The 21,869-nt window shown below is 38.4% G+C and overlaps 2 protein-coding genes across 4 annotated transcripts; one reads left to right on the forward strand and one right to left on the reverse strand.

The window, feature by feature from the left end:
- Positions 1-4,270: 4,270 nt before the first annotated feature.
- LOC126817845 (uncharacterized) lies at positions 4,271-8,908 on the reverse strand (the record flags this gene model as incomplete). Its single annotated transcript, XM_050545007.1, has 4 exons — positions 4,271-4,277; positions 7,197-7,470; positions 8,176-8,331; positions 8,833-8,908. Coding segments are annotated over 4 exons (513 nt in total), but the record flags the coding sequence as incomplete, so codon positions are not given.
- LOC126818488 (long-chain fatty acid transport protein 2) lies at positions 5,085-21,378 on the forward strand. Of its 3 annotated transcripts, none has more exons than XM_050545947.2 (11): positions 5,085-5,214; positions 10,979-11,357; positions 12,132-12,242; positions 12,986-13,195; positions 13,702-13,860; positions 14,214-14,338; positions 15,306-15,497; positions 15,890-15,983; positions 16,763-16,961; positions 17,771-17,868; positions 19,302-21,378. In XM_050545947.2, the coding sequence occupies exons 2-11, from the start codon at positions 10,997-10,999 to the stop codon at positions 19,616-19,618; spliced, it is 1,866 nt and encodes a 621-aa protein (XP_050401904.1). In that variant the 5' UTR covers positions 5,085-5,214; positions 10,979-10,996; the 3' UTR covers positions 19,619-21,378. The 3 variants fall into 3 exon arrangements, with proteins under 3 accessions (XP_050401904.1, XP_050401902.1, XP_050401905.1); XM_050545945.2 differs by lacking the exon at positions 5,085-5,214 and adding an exon at positions 5,236-5,642; XM_050545948.2 differs by lacking the exon at positions 5,085-5,214 and adding an exon at positions 5,660-6,272.
- Positions 21,379-21,869: the final 491 nt, after the last annotated feature.

Here is a 21,869-nt window from a genome sequence, read left to right on the forward strand (position 1 = left end):
ATTTCCGGGGGAAACCACCCGTGCCTCCCACCCTGGTCTTTGGATCCACCCTTGAAGCTTATAAAATAACGCAAATGTAAATTTTTATCTGTCCTAAAAAAAGAAAAGGTCTTACAATGAAAGAACCATACATAGCTTTCCATTTATTTATTTATTAAAATAATTATCTTAGTAGACTAAACCACGATTCGGTAATTAAACCCCTATAAAGTACATAGATACCATATTTATAAGTCTAGTCTGGGAATATAAAAGCTTTTCTACCAGATGTAGTCTATAATTGAATAGGGTGTAAAGGTTATGTTTATGTATCTTCAGGCAGTTTCTATTTGTACTATGCTTCAACGAAATAAAGCTATTTGTTTGTTAGACCAGACGAAATGTTAAGTAAAGACCGCCAAGATCTAAGTCAAGAATATAAATGTAAGGGATAAAAGCTCCGATTGCCATTCCCGTTTAATATCTAAAAGGCGCATAAATTGTTTATCATCGCGACCTTAGATAGTTCGTACTGCCCTATACTAATATCTTTTTTTTTCATTTCATTTTATTTATTTTTTATTCATAATAACACAACGTTATGGATTTACTACTTTTTAGTTTATTACATGCAACGTTTCAGTACTCTTACAAGTGTTGCATATAATACAATCATGAAGTAGTAAATCCTTAAAGTTGTGTTATTATGAATTTGATACCTTTGCTTCTGAATGTCGTTTAAGAAAAGAAATTAACGTACATTGTCCTTCCCAGGCCCTCCATCCTACACCACTGACAAAGTGGAGGGGGGGGGGGCACACCGGAAAATTAAGATGAACTTCTTAGCCAACACCGGGGACGAACACTTGACCTCCAGGTTAGCTGGCCAACGTCTTACCCACAGAGCCACCGCAACTCCTTTGTCATTCAAGGATGTTATTTATTTGTGTTTCATATCGGAGGTGAAATATGAAAATTGCTGGTTTTGCAGCGGGTTGGGGCTTGTCTGACTTATTATGCCTTGACATTTTTAAGTATTAAAATACTCACGTCTTAGAAAAATTCGGGTTATTAATAAAATCTGTTTATTAGCTGTTTATAAATATACTATTCAAAAAAAGTAGGGGATATTTGATTTTGGGGGCATAATACTAAAATATGCAAATGACTACGAAAAAAGTCACTATAGAACCTAACAGAAGAAACATTTCCAGTTACATGTGACGCCCAAACGCACCAATAGCTACCGCATGGAATGCAGGTGATGCTTGGGATCATCATGGGGGTCCAACCCAAGATTTGCACGACTCTGACTTTGAATGTTACAGTCATTGTGGCATTGAATTCCAGGGTGGAAACATCAGTTTAATTGTTTTAGTGACCAGAAAACAAATTTTGATATGCGTCGGCTTACCCAAAATGAAAGGTTACGTGCCCTTGGCATGCTACAGATCGGCACAACACAGGCGGTTGTGGCGCGGACGATGAATGTTTCTCAGTCTGTCATAAGCAGGCTATGGTCCAGATACCGTGATACACAATCTGTACAGGACAGACCACGCTCAGGTCGACCAAGGGCGACAACTCAAGCCCAGGATCGATTTATCCGTACCTTGGCCTTGAGAAATCGTGTCATCACAGCAAATCAGATCAGCGCTCGTCTTCAAACAGACACTGGTGTGAGAGTGAGTGGCCAGACGATTCGGAATCGACTGCATAGGGGTCACCTTCGCGCCCGACGTCCTCGCGTGATCCCTTGTTTGAGAGATCATCACATTCAGGCAAGACGTCGTTGGTGTAGGGATCGTCAACACTGGGATAATCGACGCTGGAGCAATGTGATGTTTTCAGATGAGTCAAGGTTCACTGTTGATTTTTTGGACAGACGTAGGAAGGTGTGGCGTCGTCGAAACGAGCGCTTCCAAGACGTTAACGTCATCAGACATGATCGATTTGGGGGTGGTTCTGTTATGGTGTAGGGAGGCATCACTGTTGCTGGAAGAACGGCTTTACATGTTGTTGCAGGGCGTGTTACAGGCCAGTACTACCGGTACAACATCTTGGCAGTCCATGTTGTGCCGTTCGCACGACGTCATGGCCGCCGTTTCATCTTCCAGGATGACAACGCAAGATGTCACAGGGCCAGGATCGTTACAGGTTACCTCCAACAACAGAACATCACCACATTACCTTGGCCAGCACTGAGTCCCGACCTCTCCCCCATCGAGCATGTCTGGGACATGCTTGGACAGAGGTTACGTCAACGTCAACAACGTCCTGCCAATGTCCAAGAACTTGCTGCTGCGTTGCAACAGGAATGGGACAATCTGGACCAAAATGACCTTAGACGTCTCATTAGGAGTATGCCACGTCGGATCAATGCTTGTTTGGCAAACAGAGGAGGATTTACCCGTTACTGACTTGGTTGTGATGCTGTGGTAACTTTGCTGTTTGACCCCGGGTATCATTTTACCCTTATAATGGTCAGTCTGTGCCTTACTTAGTCTAACGATCATTTGGAATAAATCGATGAATGTGAACTTCATTTCATTTTGTCATTTGTTTCTTCGTCAGTTTCATTAGGTGACTTTAATAACACTTAAAAATCAAATATCCCCTACTTTTTTTGAATAGTATACCAAGTTTATCACTATTTGATAGTAAACACTTTCTGCTTCGAACATACACGTTTCAATCAACACAGAATTTGAATAACAAAAAACAATACTTCAGATGAAGTTCCTTATGTTCCTTTCAGTTTCTAAGCGTTGGTTCTTTTAGTGTTTGTTCTCGTTAAATAGATTTGCCTTCAAAAGTGATTTGAAGATGTCGATACGGTTTTTTATTCCAGAGAAAATGTGCTGCAAAATGAAAAGGTTTATTTCGCATATTATTAAGACTCCTGCAGCTGCCATTGATATATACCATAAACCACACACAGCATGATGATAAGTCAGCCACGAAACAATCAAAGCAAGAACAAGGAGTTTTGGGTTTTTACACGTAAGGTACTTCTTTATCTTCGCTAGTTTGTGAATCTGGTAAAAACCTGAAGAACAACTGGGTCTGATGGAGGTCTCTCCCTCTCTCTCTATAATGTGGAATCGACGATGTCCTTTGCCTTGTTGGTTGGTTAATTGTACTCCCTGTATTAATACTCCCAGACCGTATAGGTATCATGTGACATACCTCAACGATCGTATATGACATGGGCCTACAGCACTATCTGTAGCGGTGGAATAGTTCTAGATTTACACCGACTAATATATCCGTTCATTTATTATGCCGTGAAGGAAACCGGGGGAAAGGTAGGAAGTTGCAACGATTTTTTTATTTTTTGAATATTAATATTATACAGGCCATTTTGATATAATTTAGAACAGAATGGGTTTAATGTCTCGCCAACACAATACATCTGGTATTTTGAGACTAATAATAATTATATTTCTTTGGTTGCATTTGTAATGACAAAGGTAAGGGTTTCTGCCCACTATTCTTCGATTTGCAATCGTTAAGGGGTCTTTTACGTGCACGTTAATGTGTACCAGAGTTAACTTCGAGTTAACCAAATTCCTTAATCAAACGAAATCTTCGAGGAGTATGATTAATAAAAGACAAAAGAATACCCAACGATAACAAACGTGTAGTTCTGGATGTTTCAGCGATGGAAAAATAAAACGGTGGAGTAAACAAAATTCTATTTTCATCATCAAGGTGTGATATCATGTCTGCATCTTCTCGGTGCATGCAGATCAGCCTTTTTCATGATTGACTTCAGGAGGGGAAATAACTATTAGTTGGCATAAAATTGGCTTCCCACAATCTCACGATCTGGACACACGTTTCTTCAATCGAAACAACAGTCATATTTTCTTTTTGTTTGAAAAGTATAATATTTAAAAGAAATTTGTGTCCCGGTGTGACCACAAACTGTTCGTGAACATATAGAAATACATAGATCAACATCGTCGTCATCATCTTAATATCCCTACCGACACCACCTTTACCACCATCTCCCCACAATCTTATCAGATTTAGATTGTTATTCTGTTTTAGTTCATAATTATCTTTTCGACTATTTGAAGATCTAACCACTCCCTGATCATTTCTTTTTGACGTCTGCTGTAGCCAATGTTGATTAAAACCATTATTGCCCCTGGCCGCAGTCCGAGAGAATTTGTAGGTGCCGACACAAGACAACAATCTGCCCCCCCCCCAACACACGCCTGTGTAAAGATATTGAAACCATAAAATAAACTATAATACATTTATGTTCAACAATCTTTATTTCTTAATATCTGAAATATATTTACCCACACTGAACTATAGAGCAATGTACCCCGGCTGTAACCCCCTCCCCGAATTCTCCTTGGGCCTGAGGCTATAGGTGTTAAATTGTACGGAAAAGTCCGAGTAAACCCACGAGGTTAGGCAGCTAGCGACCCTACGCAGAAAATGCTAATTCAGGTCATCTTCTATTCTAGACTGAAAAATCAACAAAGATGGCCATGCAAAAGGGGGGAGAGAGAGAGAGAGAGAGAGTTTAACACTAGACACGAGAGAGAGAGAGAGAGAGCAATGAACACCACATTTGTTTATGCACTTGGTGAGCCAAATACGTCTACAAGTAATTTAAAAATAACAAAAAATAACAGTCAGCTTAACGCGTTGTGGTTTGTTTGTTGACAAAATTTACATAAAACGCAGCCCACAAAATACGCGCATTGAATCCCGTATCAGCAAAAACCGTTATGTCACCTTAAAGGGACATTGTTACTTTCACAATGAAATTAAAAATCATTGAACCTAATGTCAATGGTGCAGGACAGGGTTCTAGCAAGGACATTGTTTAGTCGTTAGGATGGGACGAAAAATCGAGGCGTGTATGGAATAGATCCTAGGTAGTAGTTGGAATTCGATATAAGAGTAGGCCGTAGCGCCGCTGTCAGGGCAAAGTTTCCCTCATAGCACGAATAGATCGATTAGATTCGTATAGAAATCGAAAACAATTGTTCTAATGATCGTAATCAAATACGCGAGCTATTGATTAATATCACTTAAGTCGATAAGTGTTAGAAAAAATCTGAAATGTCAAGTTGTCCCTCTCAGTGATAGTCAAAGTACCTGAGCAGTAGGCTACTTGTGTAACATTAACGATCGTGTGGCCTATATTTCTTTATCAAAAAGATTATCAATTTACAGTCAACATAGCTACTTCAACAACACCTACAGCAGGTGAGATACTACTCTTATGCAACAGACGTACGCGCTTTTCGATGATATCTATTTCTTAAATGGTTTGAAATAGCTGGATATAAGAAAAGGACACCTTGCTTAATGGATGAGTGACCACAGGGCGCTTTACAGTCGGTTTTCTTTTTATAGCTCGCTCTTTTGCTTAGCGTGATTTAGTAAGCAAAATAAATACCCAGACTACTTTTTGTAGCAGTGTATCTATATATTCTATAAACAGTCTTGACCTACATGTGAAACGGTGATCATGCATAAAGCTTTGTGTTTATTATCGGACAGTGTACGTGTAAATAAACTAGATTTACATTGGTATATTGTTAGCTGATCTTGACTGCACGAGACTCCATTATACATGTACCTAGGCAATCAATACAGACCGTGAGTGGTATAATTGACAACAAACTCAGTAGGTAGGTCTGTAAATGAGAATAGATTCTTTGTCGGAGATTACCTGTAAGTGCAGGACATCGTGTTTTCAACTGTGTTGGAGATTTGAGTTAAAAGTACAGTACTTCATACCATAAATGCAGTCCCCGTTTATAAATAAGCTCCTTGCAGGATAATAATAATAAAACATATTATGCAGATGATCTGATAGATTTATAGCAAATGAAATAGGGTTTAACGTCCTATGAAATGGAATGAAATGAAATGAAATAAGGTTTAACGTTCTACTGTTCCTGCTAATGACAGTGATGTTAATGAAGACCACACGCCTTGCAAAGTGCTATCATGGACATTTTGTCCTGACATTTCGAATTCCAACTTTCAAGGTTCTTTTGTGTGCACGCAAATGTGCACACGTGACCTCGGATTTTGGTCCTTGGCAGGCCCTCATTCCTGCACTAATCCTGTGGAACTTTCTCGGGCAACACCGGAAGCGATCTCAAGACGTCATGGTTATGAGCCAGTGCCTTAGTCCCTGAACTAACGTGGCTCCCACTACTTGTGTGACTGTTAATAGTATTAATATAGTTCATTATATACCTTATAGAAATTAGTGATCATCAAATGACATATTGATAATACATTTTCATAAAGTACGTATAAAAGTGACTTGATATAACATCCATGGATAAAGTTATAATTGTATGAATCTTACCGCATAGCAACACCTATTACTCATAAAGCGGTTTCACAACGATAAATAATATACATAAACCGATAAAAACGTTAAGATGATGTTTATTTGATCCATATAAAACTTTATGATATCTACGAACTCGTAACTTCACGGACGAAATTTATGTTTGAAATTCTGTCAATGTTGCCGGTGTCGTGATGTGAAAAAGCAAAAAGTGAATGAATTATGTTAAACTTAAGGGTAATAAATGAAACTGATATCCCTTACCAAACACATGTATGTACAATATTAATAATATTATGTTTGCTTATAAGCTGGTCATAGACGGGCATTCAATTATATCACATATGTCGCAATATTATCTGCTGTATGATTAAAGGGGAATTCCTAGATTTTACAGGACACCATAAACAGAAGTGGGTGGACGGACGTGTAAATCGAACGCCAAAATGTGTAATGTGTAATTTGCATTACGGAGTAATGTACGTAACTCATTTAATTACATTCGTCAACTGCACGAGTGATTCAATAATAGTGACGATCATCGTGAAACTTATGTTCAGCTCCACTGGCAACTCAAAGTTTACATTACCAGTACTTAGAAACAGTATCACATAATAATATATTAAAATAGTTACATAACTAGAATAAAGGTCTGCAAGAGACTTTCAACCCGAATTGATCAGTTTTTTTCACTAAAATATATCAGGGGGACTGTTTCTTTAAGGTTTGTTGCACTGTAAAGGTCATCCACATAATAAGTAATCAATAAGTTTATATTATATGTTTGATGGGTATGGCCACTATCTGTCGTTCTAGCTTGTGGCCTTATTTGATTAGCACAAGGGGCAGTTTTCTTAAATGTAACCAGTGATAGAACTCTTCAGCTTGACCAGTCAATATTTCCTCCAAAACAAATCTGATTGCTAATTGCATTGAGATTTTACAGAGATCATATGCTGGCATCGACATAACTAGCAAACATAATCTTGCTCTGCAGTGTGGGACCGTCCTTACGCCCATTTGCGAGAAACGACCTAGCTGCATCAAAGCACTATTGACATCAGCATCTTTGGCATCTGTGGTATTAAAGATTTTGATTTGCAACTCTTCGAACCATTTAGATGGCGGCACTTCTAATACTTCGATGATTTCTTTATTGGCAGTTGAAATTGGGATCAAGCTAGAAGTGTCTCTCATACGTTTGCAATGTTTTTCAAATATTGAATTCAACTTCAGACCATCAAAACTATTAAATTTGTATCTGAAATACTGAAGTGTCTGTCTGTCATGCTGTTCCACTTCTGCTTCGCAAGTTCTTTGTAAATTGGCTTTAAGTTTTTCTAAATCCCTTCGCGCTCTGTGGGTAACCATAGCTATATCTTTACCGGTGTTCGTTTTTTTCTTATCTTGAAAACTATCACCCGACGTCTTTTCCATAGCAATGACTTGCCAAATTGTGTGTTTAGGTTTGTCTTCTAATAATACATGTGATTCTTTGGCAACTTTGGACCATTTCAGCGTTCTCGTTGCCATCTCTGTTGTGATATGTAAATTCATCGCCGCGTCATGCTGATTGTGTGTTAGTTTGTCTTTATTGTCTAGATGGATTAAATCTTCCCACGTTTCCATCCGCATCTCCTCTGCATGGGCCACCTTAGAGAATTTTCTGCCACTGAATAACCCGAATGTAGTGGGTGTCGGCATGATGCGAGTGCTTTTTGGTGGACTGCTTGGTGAATCAGGTCGTCGATCGTTGAGCATCATGTTAGAATAGTCAATTGATAACAGCGTTTCGGTTGATTGTCTCTTATTGTTATATTTATTAGATTTAATCCATTTGTTTTTCCGGTTAACACTTTCTGGCTTCTTCAAGCTCCTGATGAGTGGTGCTGGTAAGGGTATTTTGCTCTTGAGATATTTGGATTTCATATTGTGTAGAATGACGATGATGTCTATGATGGATCGGATGTACTCAATGTTATCCTTCTTCAGTCTGTCTAACTTTTCTGACACAGTAGTATGTGGACGTAAGTTTATAGTACTTCTAGAAGGATCATTACCAGAATATGACTCTGTTCTAGCAGATGAAGCACGACTTTTGTCATTTTCTAGGAAACTGGGGGAATCGCATTGGATATCACAAGGCGTTGTGGTTATAGAAGTAGTAGACCGCTCTTGATTCATAGCCCCTTCTATTTCAATATTAGAAGTCGACATGAGAACCATGCTCTCTACCGGTTTAACCTCAGCAGTGTCTGCTAACCTTTTCTGAACTCTATGAATGTGTTCCTCGTACGGGAGGCCACCCCTAACAACGGCTCTCCTCTCGGCAACAACCTTCAAATAATCCAGGATTCTCTGATAACCTGCCCTATCATTGCCATCACTAACAATTGCATCGCCTTCTAGAGCATCGCCATCCGCTTGTATGATAGGAGTATAGACCTCTGGTTTGACCTCCGCTTCTTTCCTGCTCTGTGCTACTTTGTCTTTGTCAATACATTTTAAATTACCATACACCAGATCATGTGTATCCAGAATCACATTTCCTCCCATGCATTTGTAACTCTCGTTATTAATACTATAAAATCCTCGTTTGAAATTATCTCCTCTGCGGATAAAGTGAGCCTTCCAGTAATCATCTGGCCGTTCCACCACCAGACTGTTCTGTCTTCGTTGCCATACATTCTCAGGTTGATATTTCGGATTCTCTGGTTGAAGAAAGTTAACTTTCACAGTTTTATATATTTCGTTTGTCAGATGAGATGACTTGTGGGGTGTTGTTAGATAACTGGAGGCCATTATTTACGTTCTGAAAGTTAAATCGGCGAAACGCTCTTTTGCAGCTTGTAATTAGCAGCTTGGCAACGTCAGAAGAACAATAGCATGACGTCATTATTAGCAGTGTATTATGACGTAAATTATTTTCTTTGTCATTCACAAGAAACAAAATAAATTATGATAAAGGACTAGGTTGGGAGTTGTGCCCACAGAGATTGCATTAATATGTTTGATACATGTTATAATATTACTTATTATCTGGTAAATATTTCAGTATATAACACGTCATGTCATTTATTGCAGGCTACGTATCTACTTTGTTTTTATTAGTTTTTAGCACGTACTTAGTTAAAACACTGTCATTATTAGAAATCAATCACACCGGGGACACAGTATAAACATGGATGACAGGATTAGAATTAGTAGAAGCAGACGATATGGATTAGTCCGTCCAGTGGTACTGCTTAAAAAAAAAAAAAAAAAATCATGTGACTTTGCGGGGCCAAAATTGCACACTATTCCAGACATGCACGTTTGACCATATTGATCCAAAAATTATTCAAATCGGTCAGCCATCACGGCACTATATATCCATCGAAAGTTCTCATTATAACTTTCTGTTGACTTTATGCCGCGTCATCTTGTTTTCTCCGAGATCTTTATACGACGTTGTCGCGAACATCAATGCTTTAAGTTTAAGCATAAAAATATGGTTTAAGCAAGGAATCGTTGCGGTCACTCTGAATTGCTACTCGAACGTTGGGAAGCATATCCGAGACAGTTTTCCATCAAAATACTTAATGCACATCTCCAGTTTATCGAAGTTGTCCAAGGCAGGATTATTCATTGGAGGAGACGGAGATTATGAGAACAATTTTAAATCCAGTTTCCAGGGCCCGTGAAGGGGGGGGGGGTAGCTGGGACCCTTTCCAGGGGCCCGGGGCCAAGACGGGCCCGGATGTATGCCGAGTAGTGTTTTTGGACCAAGAACTGGTCTCTAACCGCTACTTATCTTGTACTTCTTGTTCTTGGGGTGTCACTCTACGAAAAAGCCTAAGGCTCCGTCAATTCAAGTCCGTTCGACATGATAATTGGCATTCTTGTTCTTTGAACAATTCTGCATCGATTTGGTGAATTAGATCTACAGTGCGATCGTACTTTTTTAAAAAATAAAAATTGTTGGTATAAATTAATAAAACAAATACACTGTTACTTGATCGTAAAGTAGGAAAAACAAGAGTGACTTTTCTGAATGTGGGTACCTAGTGGCGTGGGTAGGATTAGCATCAGATTTTGTCAGTTTCCTTTGTTTGGAAAGTTGTGAGTTAAAAACTATAGGCCACCTTCCCGGGCCGTCGGGCCTAAGGAGCTTTATGACGCGGAGGCGGCATGACGTCATTTTGGTGAAGCCATCGACGCCATTAATTTTAACCCTAAACAGCGTCTTTCTAATTATGTAATTGATATGCCTAGGATATAGACTACTCTGTTTGAGATGATATGTTTAATTCTGGAAATTAGGGCCTACATGATTTATTATAACTTATTAATTTATTATTTATATCTACACGTGTTGCCTTTAACATATTGTGTCGCGGACCTTGCCAGATCCATAAATCCGCTATTTATTGAAAATAATTGCAGTTTATAACGTTTCGACAAATTATATATTTTAAAATCTAACACGTGAAATCAGTTTAATTTTAGCCATAAGAGCATTTTCCCGTCGGTATTAACGCGAGACTCTTTATAGATAACGAATGGAATTACAAGATTTGTTTTGCGGAAACGAATCCTGGCTGTATTGCGTACAATCATATTCGACCACATTATTATTCTAGTTTTAGTCTGATTCCATGTTTCTTTTTATTTTCATAGTTTTTGATACTTTTAAAGATGCTTCTTTGGTTACTGGCAACACTACTGTCTCTGGTACTGATCTCTGTGGCTACCATCCATTTCTTGTTTCCATGGGTTCTTCTAGATATCAGATATATCCTCACGGCTAAAAAGGTCGTCCAAGACATAAAAGATCGTGTCAAGAAGCGGGAACTGATTATTGATACTTTCGAAGCCACAGCTAAACGTTGTGCAGATCAGACATTTATTGTGTTTCAAGATCAGAAATTTACTTATAAATACGTGGATGAACAAGCAAATAGAGTTGCAAGAGTTTGTTTAGACTTAGGTTTGAAGAAACGAGATGCCGTCGCCATAATGATTCAAAATGAACCAGCCTTCCTATGGACATTTTTAGGTGAGTAAGATCATTGAGTTCGATTATTAACCCATTTTAACGGCTCGCCTGTTAACAGTTCCTTCCCATAGATGTACAGTAGGCCTAGATCAAGAAAGTTTCTTTGATAGACTAGTTCAGCGAACTCGTGGCTTAGGATTTGTATCTTATACTTCAATTGTACCTTTTTAGGAATAAATTGATTTGAAAATTTTCGCGTGCATTTGAAACAAAATACTTGAAATGTTGATAATGAAATTTTGAAATATTGTCCTAAAAATCGCAATCTTATCGAAAGCTTTCATGACGAATCATAAAAGGCATTTTGATTAGGGGTAGGATTTGGTTAAACCTATTGCAGGTCTTTCTTTAGGCCTGAAATGTTATCTAATTTATTAATTGGACATTAATTAACTTATCCAGACCATAATCAACTCTCGATGTCATCGCGAGCTGCGATGTTTATTGGATTAGGTTCCGATTTGCTGTTCGACTTCATTCATGATTTAATCATGAAATGGATAATCTAGACTATGTTTTTTTCTCGTATCGACTTTAGTAATGATGATCGAGGCTAGGCCGAAAATTCAATCTCTAAAATCTCGGTTCAGAGTGAATCAATTTGACTGAAATTTTCAGCAAATTTCCCTTTTAACTATTATAGTTTGGGCTGCCAGCTCTTTATCTAATCTCCCATAATGTATCTTTAAATTAGTACCTATCGGATTACATGTACGTTACTTGTGGTAACGCCCATTTGCTGTACTTAAAAAAACAAGTCTCTAACTATTTCAGGTTTACAAAAGATTGGTATAAAAGTTGCGTTGATAAATTACCATCTACGTGGACAAGCTTTATCACACTCTATACATGGTTGTCAATCCAGGGCTCTAATAGTTGGTCAAGGTAAACTTTATGATTTTAAATATTAAATGCCCTTACAGGCAATAAGACCGTACACAATAATTGTGATCCACGAAGTCTGTAATATCGCAGACGTTACACGACCAAAGTACTGCGTAAACCGTTAACCGTAAAGAAGTTAGTGTTCTCGTGTGGCTTGGGGGACCATTTTCAGTCTTGAGGTAATGCGAAAGCCTTCTTCTAACCCTGTGTTGGTATAGGTGAGCGTGGGACATCACATCACACGGCGTTGATAGCGCGAGCGTTGTTTACTTACAGGACGTAGTAACGTAAACTGGTCCAGGTAAAATGGTTCCTTTTACTCATATTTTTTTATCCAGATATACTTCCATTACATTTATTTTTTTTACTTAATAATTTAAAAAAAAACATGCTTTAGAATTTAATTTGCAGAAGAAAAAAACGTTAATATTGAGATGTGCTCAAGCTAAACACATCAGCATATACTCTTAGTCTAGGCCCTATAGGCTTTTTCACTGTTGACGCCCCTCCCAATCCCCCACCGCCACGACTAAAGGATGATATTTTACACTACAGTGCGTCTAAGAAAGGCCTAAGTACAGTTTCAAAAAGATTATTATAACCTTGGCCGGAGACTCCTTAGATCTTGAGGCCCAAGGTTTCAGCCTATGCCGAGCCAGTAAGTAACCCACCCACCCCCTGTTCATTGTTAACAGCTTGAATAGTTATTTACACAATTTCTAATTTCCATTTCGTTATTTTAGGTGATGAAATTCTATCAGCTGTCGAAGAAATAAAACATGATCTGAGTGAATTACAGATATTAATACAGAGTGACGATGTCCAAGGAGCAGGATTTAAATCCTTCAATAAACTGATGCAAGAAGCTTCCCCTGATCAAATAGATATATCAATCAGAGATGATTTACACTTGAAGGATATATCAACGTTTGTATTTACATCAGGAACTACTGGTAAGTTATCCAAGAACGGGGAGTTGCGGTGGCTCAGTGACCAATGCGGTACTTTCTCGCTAGTCTGAAGGTCCCAGGTTCGAGCCAGGTGTTGGCGGAGAAAGTGCCTTGGTATTTTTCGGTGTGGTTTCTTTTTGTGAATGGTGCAGGTCGACGGGGGGTCTGACAAGGAACAACATCCATCTAGTCGTTCGGATGGGACGAAAAACCAAGGTCTTGTGTGCGTACTCATTGGCATGCACACAAAAGAACCCCTGACTGTTGAAATTCGATATAAGAGTAGACCATAGAGCTGCTGTCCGGGCAAGAATAGTACGGGTAGAATCATAGTATCTCGGTTGCCATCAATAAAGCCTACGAAGGTAGTAAAGCTAGATCTAGTTGTTTGAATGGGATGCATACCAAGGTCACTGAACGCATATTATGCTTAACATGGCTCTGTGCTAAAAAATAAATTTTCAGATGCTTAATTTATTTCTTATGTGAAATTTTTGTTTAATTTCCAGGTTTTCCAAAGCCAGCAACTGTAAGCTTATTGCGAACAGTCGCCAGTATCGGTGCGTTCACTTTCTTTAACTTCAGTGAGAAGGATATATTGTATGAAACACTACCTTTGTACCACGCTTCGGCCTTAAACCTGGGAGTCCTTAATGTAATAAATAAAGGTAAGGTGTGTTTCCAACAACTTTTCTGGGTTTAACCTGATCAAATATCACCCCCGAAGATCTTTGCCGTATATTAGACGCTACGTAGGAACGTGCAGTATAAGTTTTATATGCCAATTGTTTTATATTATCGGGGATTAGTTTGAATTGATTCTTGCAATGTCCATGTGGTACAATTTTAACCCTAACCCTTCGGAATAGTTTTACATACAATCCAATGTTTTTACAGCTTCAACTTGTACGTTTGACATGTAAATTTTAAACCTAATCCTTACCCTAACCATAGAAAGATATTTTCCAGACTGGTAAAGATCTAGTATTGTGCGATAAAATCGTTTGTTTTTGTTTTACAGGAGCAGTGATTGTTCTTCGAAGTAAATTTTCAGCCACGGCATTCTGGGAAGAATGTCGTAAACATGACGTGACAGTAATTCACTACATAGGAGAATTATGTCGTTATTTAGTGGCTAAACCAAAGGTCAGCCGATAGAATGTTTTTTATTGTCTGATATCGTTAATTTACGATTACATAAATAAGTACACTAATATTCATTTCATTAATAACAACAAATCAGTTTCAGAATTGTTTTTACTGTGGAATGTTTTTCCATTTCCCACTTGATATGACTAAAGCCCGACTGTTCATCACCGATACACCAATGCTTGTAATTATTTGTGTATATAGAAGTATTGTGGCTAATAGTGTAGCAACTGCCCAGAAAACACCAGAACAGCACAACGAATGCAAAATACGATATTGAGTGACAGAACCCTTATGAACGCCAAAACAACCCAATTGACGGATTACTGAAATAAACCACCTTTCTAGATGAATACAAATATATCGAATTCCAACTGTCAAGGGATCTTTTACGTACACGCCAATGTGTACACTGACCTTTGTTTTTCGTCCCATCCGAACTACTAGAAAGCTGACCTCGTCAGGCATCACTGACAACGGGGAACTTTCTCAGCCAAAACAGGGATCGAACACCGGACTCCAGGCTAGCGAGTCAGCGTCTTACCCACTTAGCCACCATGACCCCCAGATGAATACAAAACTGCAACAACATATCTCTCGCAGATAAACCCAGTGACGATGTTGACGATGCCGTTGGTCCTTTGTCGACGTCCTTGTTCTTCTGAAAAAAAAAGTTATTGCTGTGTGTAGTGTGTTACTCCTGCACTTAATAATAAATGATATCGTTTGAAATCTGTTATAGTGTTGAAGAATGTAATATATTCCAATGTGCATTGGTCTAAGCAGGGCGGTGTTTCGTTACTTAATAATAATTAATAAGGTCAATTTTGAATATAGTATGATTTGAAATGAAAGATATTCAATTCCTCAGCGGAAACATAACACCGCCTCTTTATATCAAATCATGACTAATGGAATATAATTATAAACATTACAAAACGTTCTCATGATTTTTATATTACAGCAAGACACAGATGGCAAACATTGTGTACGGGTTGCCATTGGTAATGGTTTAAGACAGGATATATGGGAAGAATTTCAACAACGATTTAAGATTCCTCAGATTATAGAATTTTATGCTGCTACCGAGTCACCAGTGGCCTTTCAGAATATATTTGATAAAGTGGGTAGTTGTGGAAGAAGTTCACCGTTACTGGTAAGTTCCTTGTAAATTATTTCCAGACTTGAAATAAACTCGTTTCAACCAGGATTGCGGGGATAACAATAATAATACATTTGTGCTTCTGGGCGTTCCAGAAACCCATCTTTCATGACTCTTTTCTATTTTTGTTTGATAATGGCTTTCTTGTAGTATTCTATATACATCTAATAGATATTTATTGAGTTAACGAAACATGATTCTTATGGAATAAAGTGCTACATGAAATTGACAATTTGGTCTATACATTTGAAACCAGGACCCTCATGTTCGTGAAATGTTCTTAAATTAGAGATCTGCAACATAAAAAAATGATTGAAGTTTACAGGATACCTGCTGCAATTGTACTTCTTTTATTCATATTAGATTGATATTTTGTACTATTTTAGAGAAAATTGACCCCCGTTACATTTGTAGAATTTGACAATGATACACAATCAGCAAAACGTGATAAAAATGGTCGATGTATACCAGTTAGTACAGGTTAGTAATGCACCATTTTTTTATGGGGGGGGGGGGGCGGGGGGTGGATGGCCGAATGGTTAGCACGCGCGCAATGTATCATACGGTCTGTCATTGAGTCAACCGGCGGGGTTTCGATTCCCCGGTTGTACTTGACAAGGAGTAGGGTCGTCTGTCCAACGGTTTCCTCCCACTGCTAACGACCCCTACGCGCAAGCGAATGATTGAAATAAAATTGATCCATGTTTTAGTCCCGAAATGACCTAGTTTGTGTCGAGTGGACGTTAAACCCCATTTCTCTCTCTCTCTCTCTCTCCACCATTTTATTTTATGGAAAACAATTATTTTCACACTGGACAGATATTATAAGCGCGATCTGAGCCTCTTGGATACCACCTTCGTATCATGGTTGCTATCATCGGTACCATAACTGTTAACGATGACTGCAATAACAATGACGACAAATCTAATGAAGCATTTTATAAACCAACCGGTGTCAGAGAGTAGGAATCGAATGGTCTTTTCGGTAAGTTATGTGAACAATGGACAGCCGTTGGAAGGAACAACTCACTGAAGTCGTGCCTTAATCTTTTCTCCACAGCACATCGCCTTTTACACAGCCGCCCAGAATAACATCGGGCCAATAGCCACCCGGCGACATGCTAGGAGGTTACGTGACCGACGGAGACCCATGGGACAGAGCAACTCACCGTAATGGTCGCAAATTTGTTTTCCGCTTAATGCTTTTTGCGCTGCTGCCGCCGAAACTCCAGCTTGAAATCACCTTAATTTATTCACAGGTGACACTGGTCTGCTGCTAGCACCCGTGTCTGGTTCCCTACCATTTGAAGGTTACTATAATAAACCCAAAGATACCGAGAAGAAAATAATAAAAGATGTTTTAAAAGAAGGCGATGTTTTCTATAATTCTGGAGATCTATTTTACATAGATAAAGATTATTTTTTATATTTTAAAGACAGAACAGGTGATACATACAGGTGAGACATTCCCTATATATAACATAGACCTCGACGAACAAGAGTTAGTGTTGGGACTATAGTCCGATCTTCGTTTTCTTTGTCAACGTATGTTGTTTATTTTCACTTCAGTAAGGTATAACAACAACATAGCCTGACCTTTCATCTTGCCAATGAACCGATGTTTTGGGTTTGGCAAGCTAGATTTGTAACCACAAGATTTCGTGTCCCATTGCGAATAAGGACAATTTGGGAACAGTAAAACATTATTATAGAGAAATAACATTTATTTCAATGGAGATAAGAACATCACATATATATGTTCAATTCTCTATTGTGGAATAATATGTAAATCGGGTGGTGGCTGTTTGGAGTCGTATCAATTTAAAATGAGGCAGGAAATGCTTGCTTTTTCTAGCAATAACACCTGATACTACCCCCCCCCCCCTCCCCTCCTCTCACCACACACACATTCATTGAAGGTGTTCACATAGCTGACCCATATTTGTATAAACACTAGTTGACTTGATTATTAATAATTTTGGATGAGGATGGCGGGGGATTCGTTTCTAACTATTTATTTTGTAAACTCTAAAGAACACGCCACTCAAGACAACTAACCTGCGCGTAGGAAACACGGGTCGTTTGTGAAATCCGCAAAGAATTTATATAGGATTCTGTCTGTTCTCTAATACAGTTTCTGTGAATGAATATTGTTTAAAAAATAAATCTACAGTTGTTGGAAACGGCAGTATTATAATATTGATAAAACTGGAAACCATTCCATCTGTCGCCTAAAATTGGTTAAATATTATTTGTCTCTTGTTTAGGTGGAAGGGTGAAAATGTTTCTACATCAGAAATATCAGAAGCTGTAAACAGTTTAGATTTTGTACACGACACTAACGTATATGGTGTTAACGTACCAGGTAATCAATTCATACATCTTGCTGTAACATGCATGTGTCTAACCAAATTATCACACTTTGGCTTTTCATTTAACATGTCGCCAGTGACGGTTTATAGAATAAATGTGATCAAGGATACGTCTTAAACTGTAGCCATTCATGCAAACATTAATGGGTGCAAACATTAATGGGTGCAAATATTAATGTGTGCTGTATACCATGCAGGGTGTGTGAATTATGATATAATTTTCCTCTTAGTGAAACTAGAAAGCTCCAGGTTGTGTCCTGTTGTAAGATTAGTTATCCCTCTCTGCACTGTTATGGTTTTGTAACTAGTACTTGTGTACAGTTGGGGGGGTTGGATGGCTGAATGGTTAGCGTGCGCGCGCTGTATCCCAAAGTCTGTCATTGAGTCGACTGGCGTGGTTTCGAATCCCCGGTTGTACGTGGCAAGGAGTAGGGTCGCCTGTCCAACCTCGTGGGTTTTCTCCGGGTCCTCCGGTTTCCTCCCACTGCTAAAGACCCCTACGCGCAGGCGAATTATGTAAATAAAATTGAACCATATGTTAGTCCCGAAATGACCTAGTTTGTGTCGAGTGGACGTTAAACCCCATTTCTCTCTCTCTCTCTTGTGTACAGTTTTCCTGTATTGTCTATTACATAATGGGTCGATCGTCCTTGTTATTTGTAGCCGCGGTGGCTCATTGAGCAAGGAGCTGGCTTGCTAATCTATAGGTCACGAGTTCGATCCCAATATTGACCGATATACTTCCTCGGGATGTTCCGGTGTGGTGTTTCCCTGTCAGTGGTACAGGACGGAGGACCTGACAAGAACGTGCGTCTAGTCATTTGGATAGCACGGAAACTCCATGGTCATGTGTACACATTGGCGTGCACGTAAAAGACCTCCTGATGGAAATCTAAATGAGAGCTGGTCTTGAAATATACCCCTTATAGTACAAGGATGTTGTATGTCTGTCTTCATAAACCCGAATGGAGCAGAAAAGTAATACGTCAAATCCCATTTTTTTCCATGATATAACTAACTCTTTTTAAAGGGACAATAACACTCTTGCTGACTTGACAGCCCCAGAAAATAAAAAAAATAGCCTTATTCTAAGTACTAGATGTGTTAGTGTCCTACCTGTTGTGTAAATTATCCATTAAATCCTATTTTACTTGTCCAGAGGGTTCAAAAATATTTTTAAATCCAAGTCACATTTGAAAAGCTTTACGTCAGGCTTTTCAAATCATTTAGTTGAATTTTTCCATTTTTTTAAATTAGGTGTGTTAAGATGAAATTTGTATCATCAATTAATTGGAATATTGTAAAATAGTACAATTTGTTGACCAGAATAAAGATTGGGACATATTATTCAGTTACAACAAGAGTGGTATTGAGCCTTTAAAGTATGAATCACAAGGTTTAAAGAAGGTTTTTGTTTATCTTTAAGGTTGTGATGGTAAAGCTGGTATGGCCGCCATACATCTTAAAGAGGGGGCTTCCGTGTCACCACAGCATATACATCAGATCAGTCAACACTGTAGCAAACAACTTCCGGCCTACGCTAGACCCCGATTTCTGAGAATACAACGTCAGATGAGTTTAACTAGTACGTTTAAACAACAGAAAGTTGATTTAATCAATGAAGGTTTTAATCCAACTAAAATAGACGAAGAATTATTTTACTATGACACTAAGCAAAACGAATTTAAACCTCTAGACGAAACGTCCTATGAAGGAATTAGTGCTGGGAAAATTCAACTTTAAAAAATGAAAATCCAATGTGTTCAATTTAATTTTTATTTTTGCTTTAATAAAGTGTATTAATCTGCTTTGAGACTATCTGCTGAATGGCCGCCATGTTGAAATATTAGTGCACAATTTGGTATGCTGTTGTAATCCCTTTACACCTTCTATACATACAAAGACGACAAAAATATTAATAAATATTTTCAGTCATTGAATATTAAAATGAAAGCGGAAGAATAATGCTCTCAAAATGGAGGAATTAAAATGTTGGTCAATTAGCTTCGTGTATGTTGTCAAGCGAAGCTAATGGTAGACAGGCAGCGTATAGGTCATAATAAAAAAACAGGCAAGGTAGTAAAAGTGTCACGAAAGCCTGTGTATAAAATACGATGACTGAACATTAGGCTTAAAATATCGTGCATAAGAAAGGGTAATGTATTTTTCGTGGCAAGATACATGTATAGTCCATAAACATATAATGTCTCGGACCATAATAGGCGTGTGATTTTGATAAATTGACTGGCCCCTATTCTATTACTAATAAGTTCCTGGTCTTTCGTCGTCGGATTTTGTATGTTTTTCATATTGCGGTTTATGTGAACTGTTTTGTGTGAAATTAAAACGAACCGAAGGATTAAAAATATACCCACGGACTGGACACAGTTTTCCGAGCAGGATGTTGTTCATAAAAAGCTATAGTTCACAATTGGCCACAGATCACTAAACATTTGCCCATTGACTTTAATGCAAAATCTCGTCTCTTAGACCGGCTCTAACTTTTTCCCAAATTTTCGTTGGGTAGAACGCTTTCTACCACAGATGGAGCAACATGTGGCAACCTCTTGCCCAAAAGCACGTATGAGGTTCACCATGGAAAACTTAAGATACACAAGCTGGAAGTAGAGACAAGAAAACATGCAATTTTGGACCCTACATTTCAACCTAACCAACCTCTCAACTCTTGTATCCTTCCGCCTCAAAATCATGAATATTCACCAAAACCTGGTAGAAAATGTATTTTCAAACCCTTTTCTTCGATTCTACACCAAAAAGTCAACAAAAATCGCCATGCAAAAGGGGGAAAAAGGGAAAGGGAGAGAAAGACTAAAAATAACTTTCGAGATATTTGGTGAGCTGTGTCCTATATAGCAACTGTATTTACCCTGGCAAGATATAATTCATAAAAAGCTAGTGTCTATCTCACAACATAATATAATATGGGTCATAAAGAGCTAGTCTTTTTACTCAAGCAATATATAGTTTATAATCAGTTAGTATTGTGAAACACAATATCATTAATCTCTAACTGAAATGTGGTTTTAACTTCCTACTTTTTTACACCAACCGAGATAATAAAGATGGGCATGCAATATACAGTTTTCTATGAGGGAAATTGGCCGGACAGCGACCCATGGCCCATTCTTATTACGAATTCCAACTGTGTGAACAACGGACCTCTGTATTTCGTCCTATCCGAACGGCTAGTCACTGTTCCCGCCATATCATATGTTCTGCTGGAAACCACGCCGGGAAATCCCGAGGTACTTTCTCGGCAAACCCGAAACCGCCTGGTTAATGAACCAGCGCCTTACTTACTGAGTCACGGCGACTCACTCTTTATATAGTGTTAATGTTCATAATTATTTTCCTCACTGACTTTCAGTTGTTTATTATATAATATATTTGTTAGTTATTTTAGTCTAATTGTAGTGTAATATATATAAAACGTAAAGTTTATATTTTGTTATATTGCCATGTTAATAAATGCTCTTTTTTTTCTACATGACGTTTTTCCTACTAGAAATATTTATGCACTGCGTATTACGAATAAGTGGCTAAGTGGGTAAGACGCTGGCTCGATGGCTTGCTGGCTTGCTGGCCAGGAGGTCGCGTGTTCGATCTCAACATTGATCGAGGTGGGGCGAAAAATCGAGGGCCCGTGTATACACTGTCTTGCGCGTAAAAGGTAAAAGATTGGAATTCGATATTAGAGTAGGCCATAGTGCCGCTGTCTCCGCAAAATTTCCCTCATAGCACACTGTATGGCGTATGCCCGTCTTCATTAGGCCAGTTGAAGCAGAACAATAGGACGTTAAAGGACAATATTGGTGCCAGTCATTATCACATATGTGATAGATCTAATTAAACACGTTCCAAATATAATTTTAACTCAGAGATCATTGCTACGATAGCTGAGTTATACAGGATTCCTGAATCGGAAGTGACGAACGTCAAAGGAAAACACGAGACATACCTCTATATAACTGGC

The sequence above is a fragment of the Patella vulgata genome, chromosome 4 (genome assembly GCF_932274485.2).
Source record: "Patella vulgata chromosome 4, xgPatVulg1.2, whole genome shotgun sequence".
Classification (NCBI taxonomy): Eukaryota; Metazoa; Mollusca; class Gastropoda; family Patellidae; genus Patella; species Patella vulgata.

Bases quoted from the DNA above. Each gene is read 5' to 3' on its own strand.
- LOC126818488 (XM_050545947.2), top strand. From the start codon at position 10,997: ATGCTTCTTTGGTTACTGGCAACACTACTGTCTCTGGTACTGATCTCT. The intron at 11,358-12,131 runs GTGAGTAAGATC...TAACTATTTCAG, and splicing joins CTTCCTATGGACATTTTTAG to GTTTACAAAAGATTGGTATA. The intron at 15,984-16,762 runs GTTAGTAATGCA...ATTTATTCACAG, and splicing joins ATGTATACCAGTTAGTACAG to GTGACACTGGTCTGCTGCTA.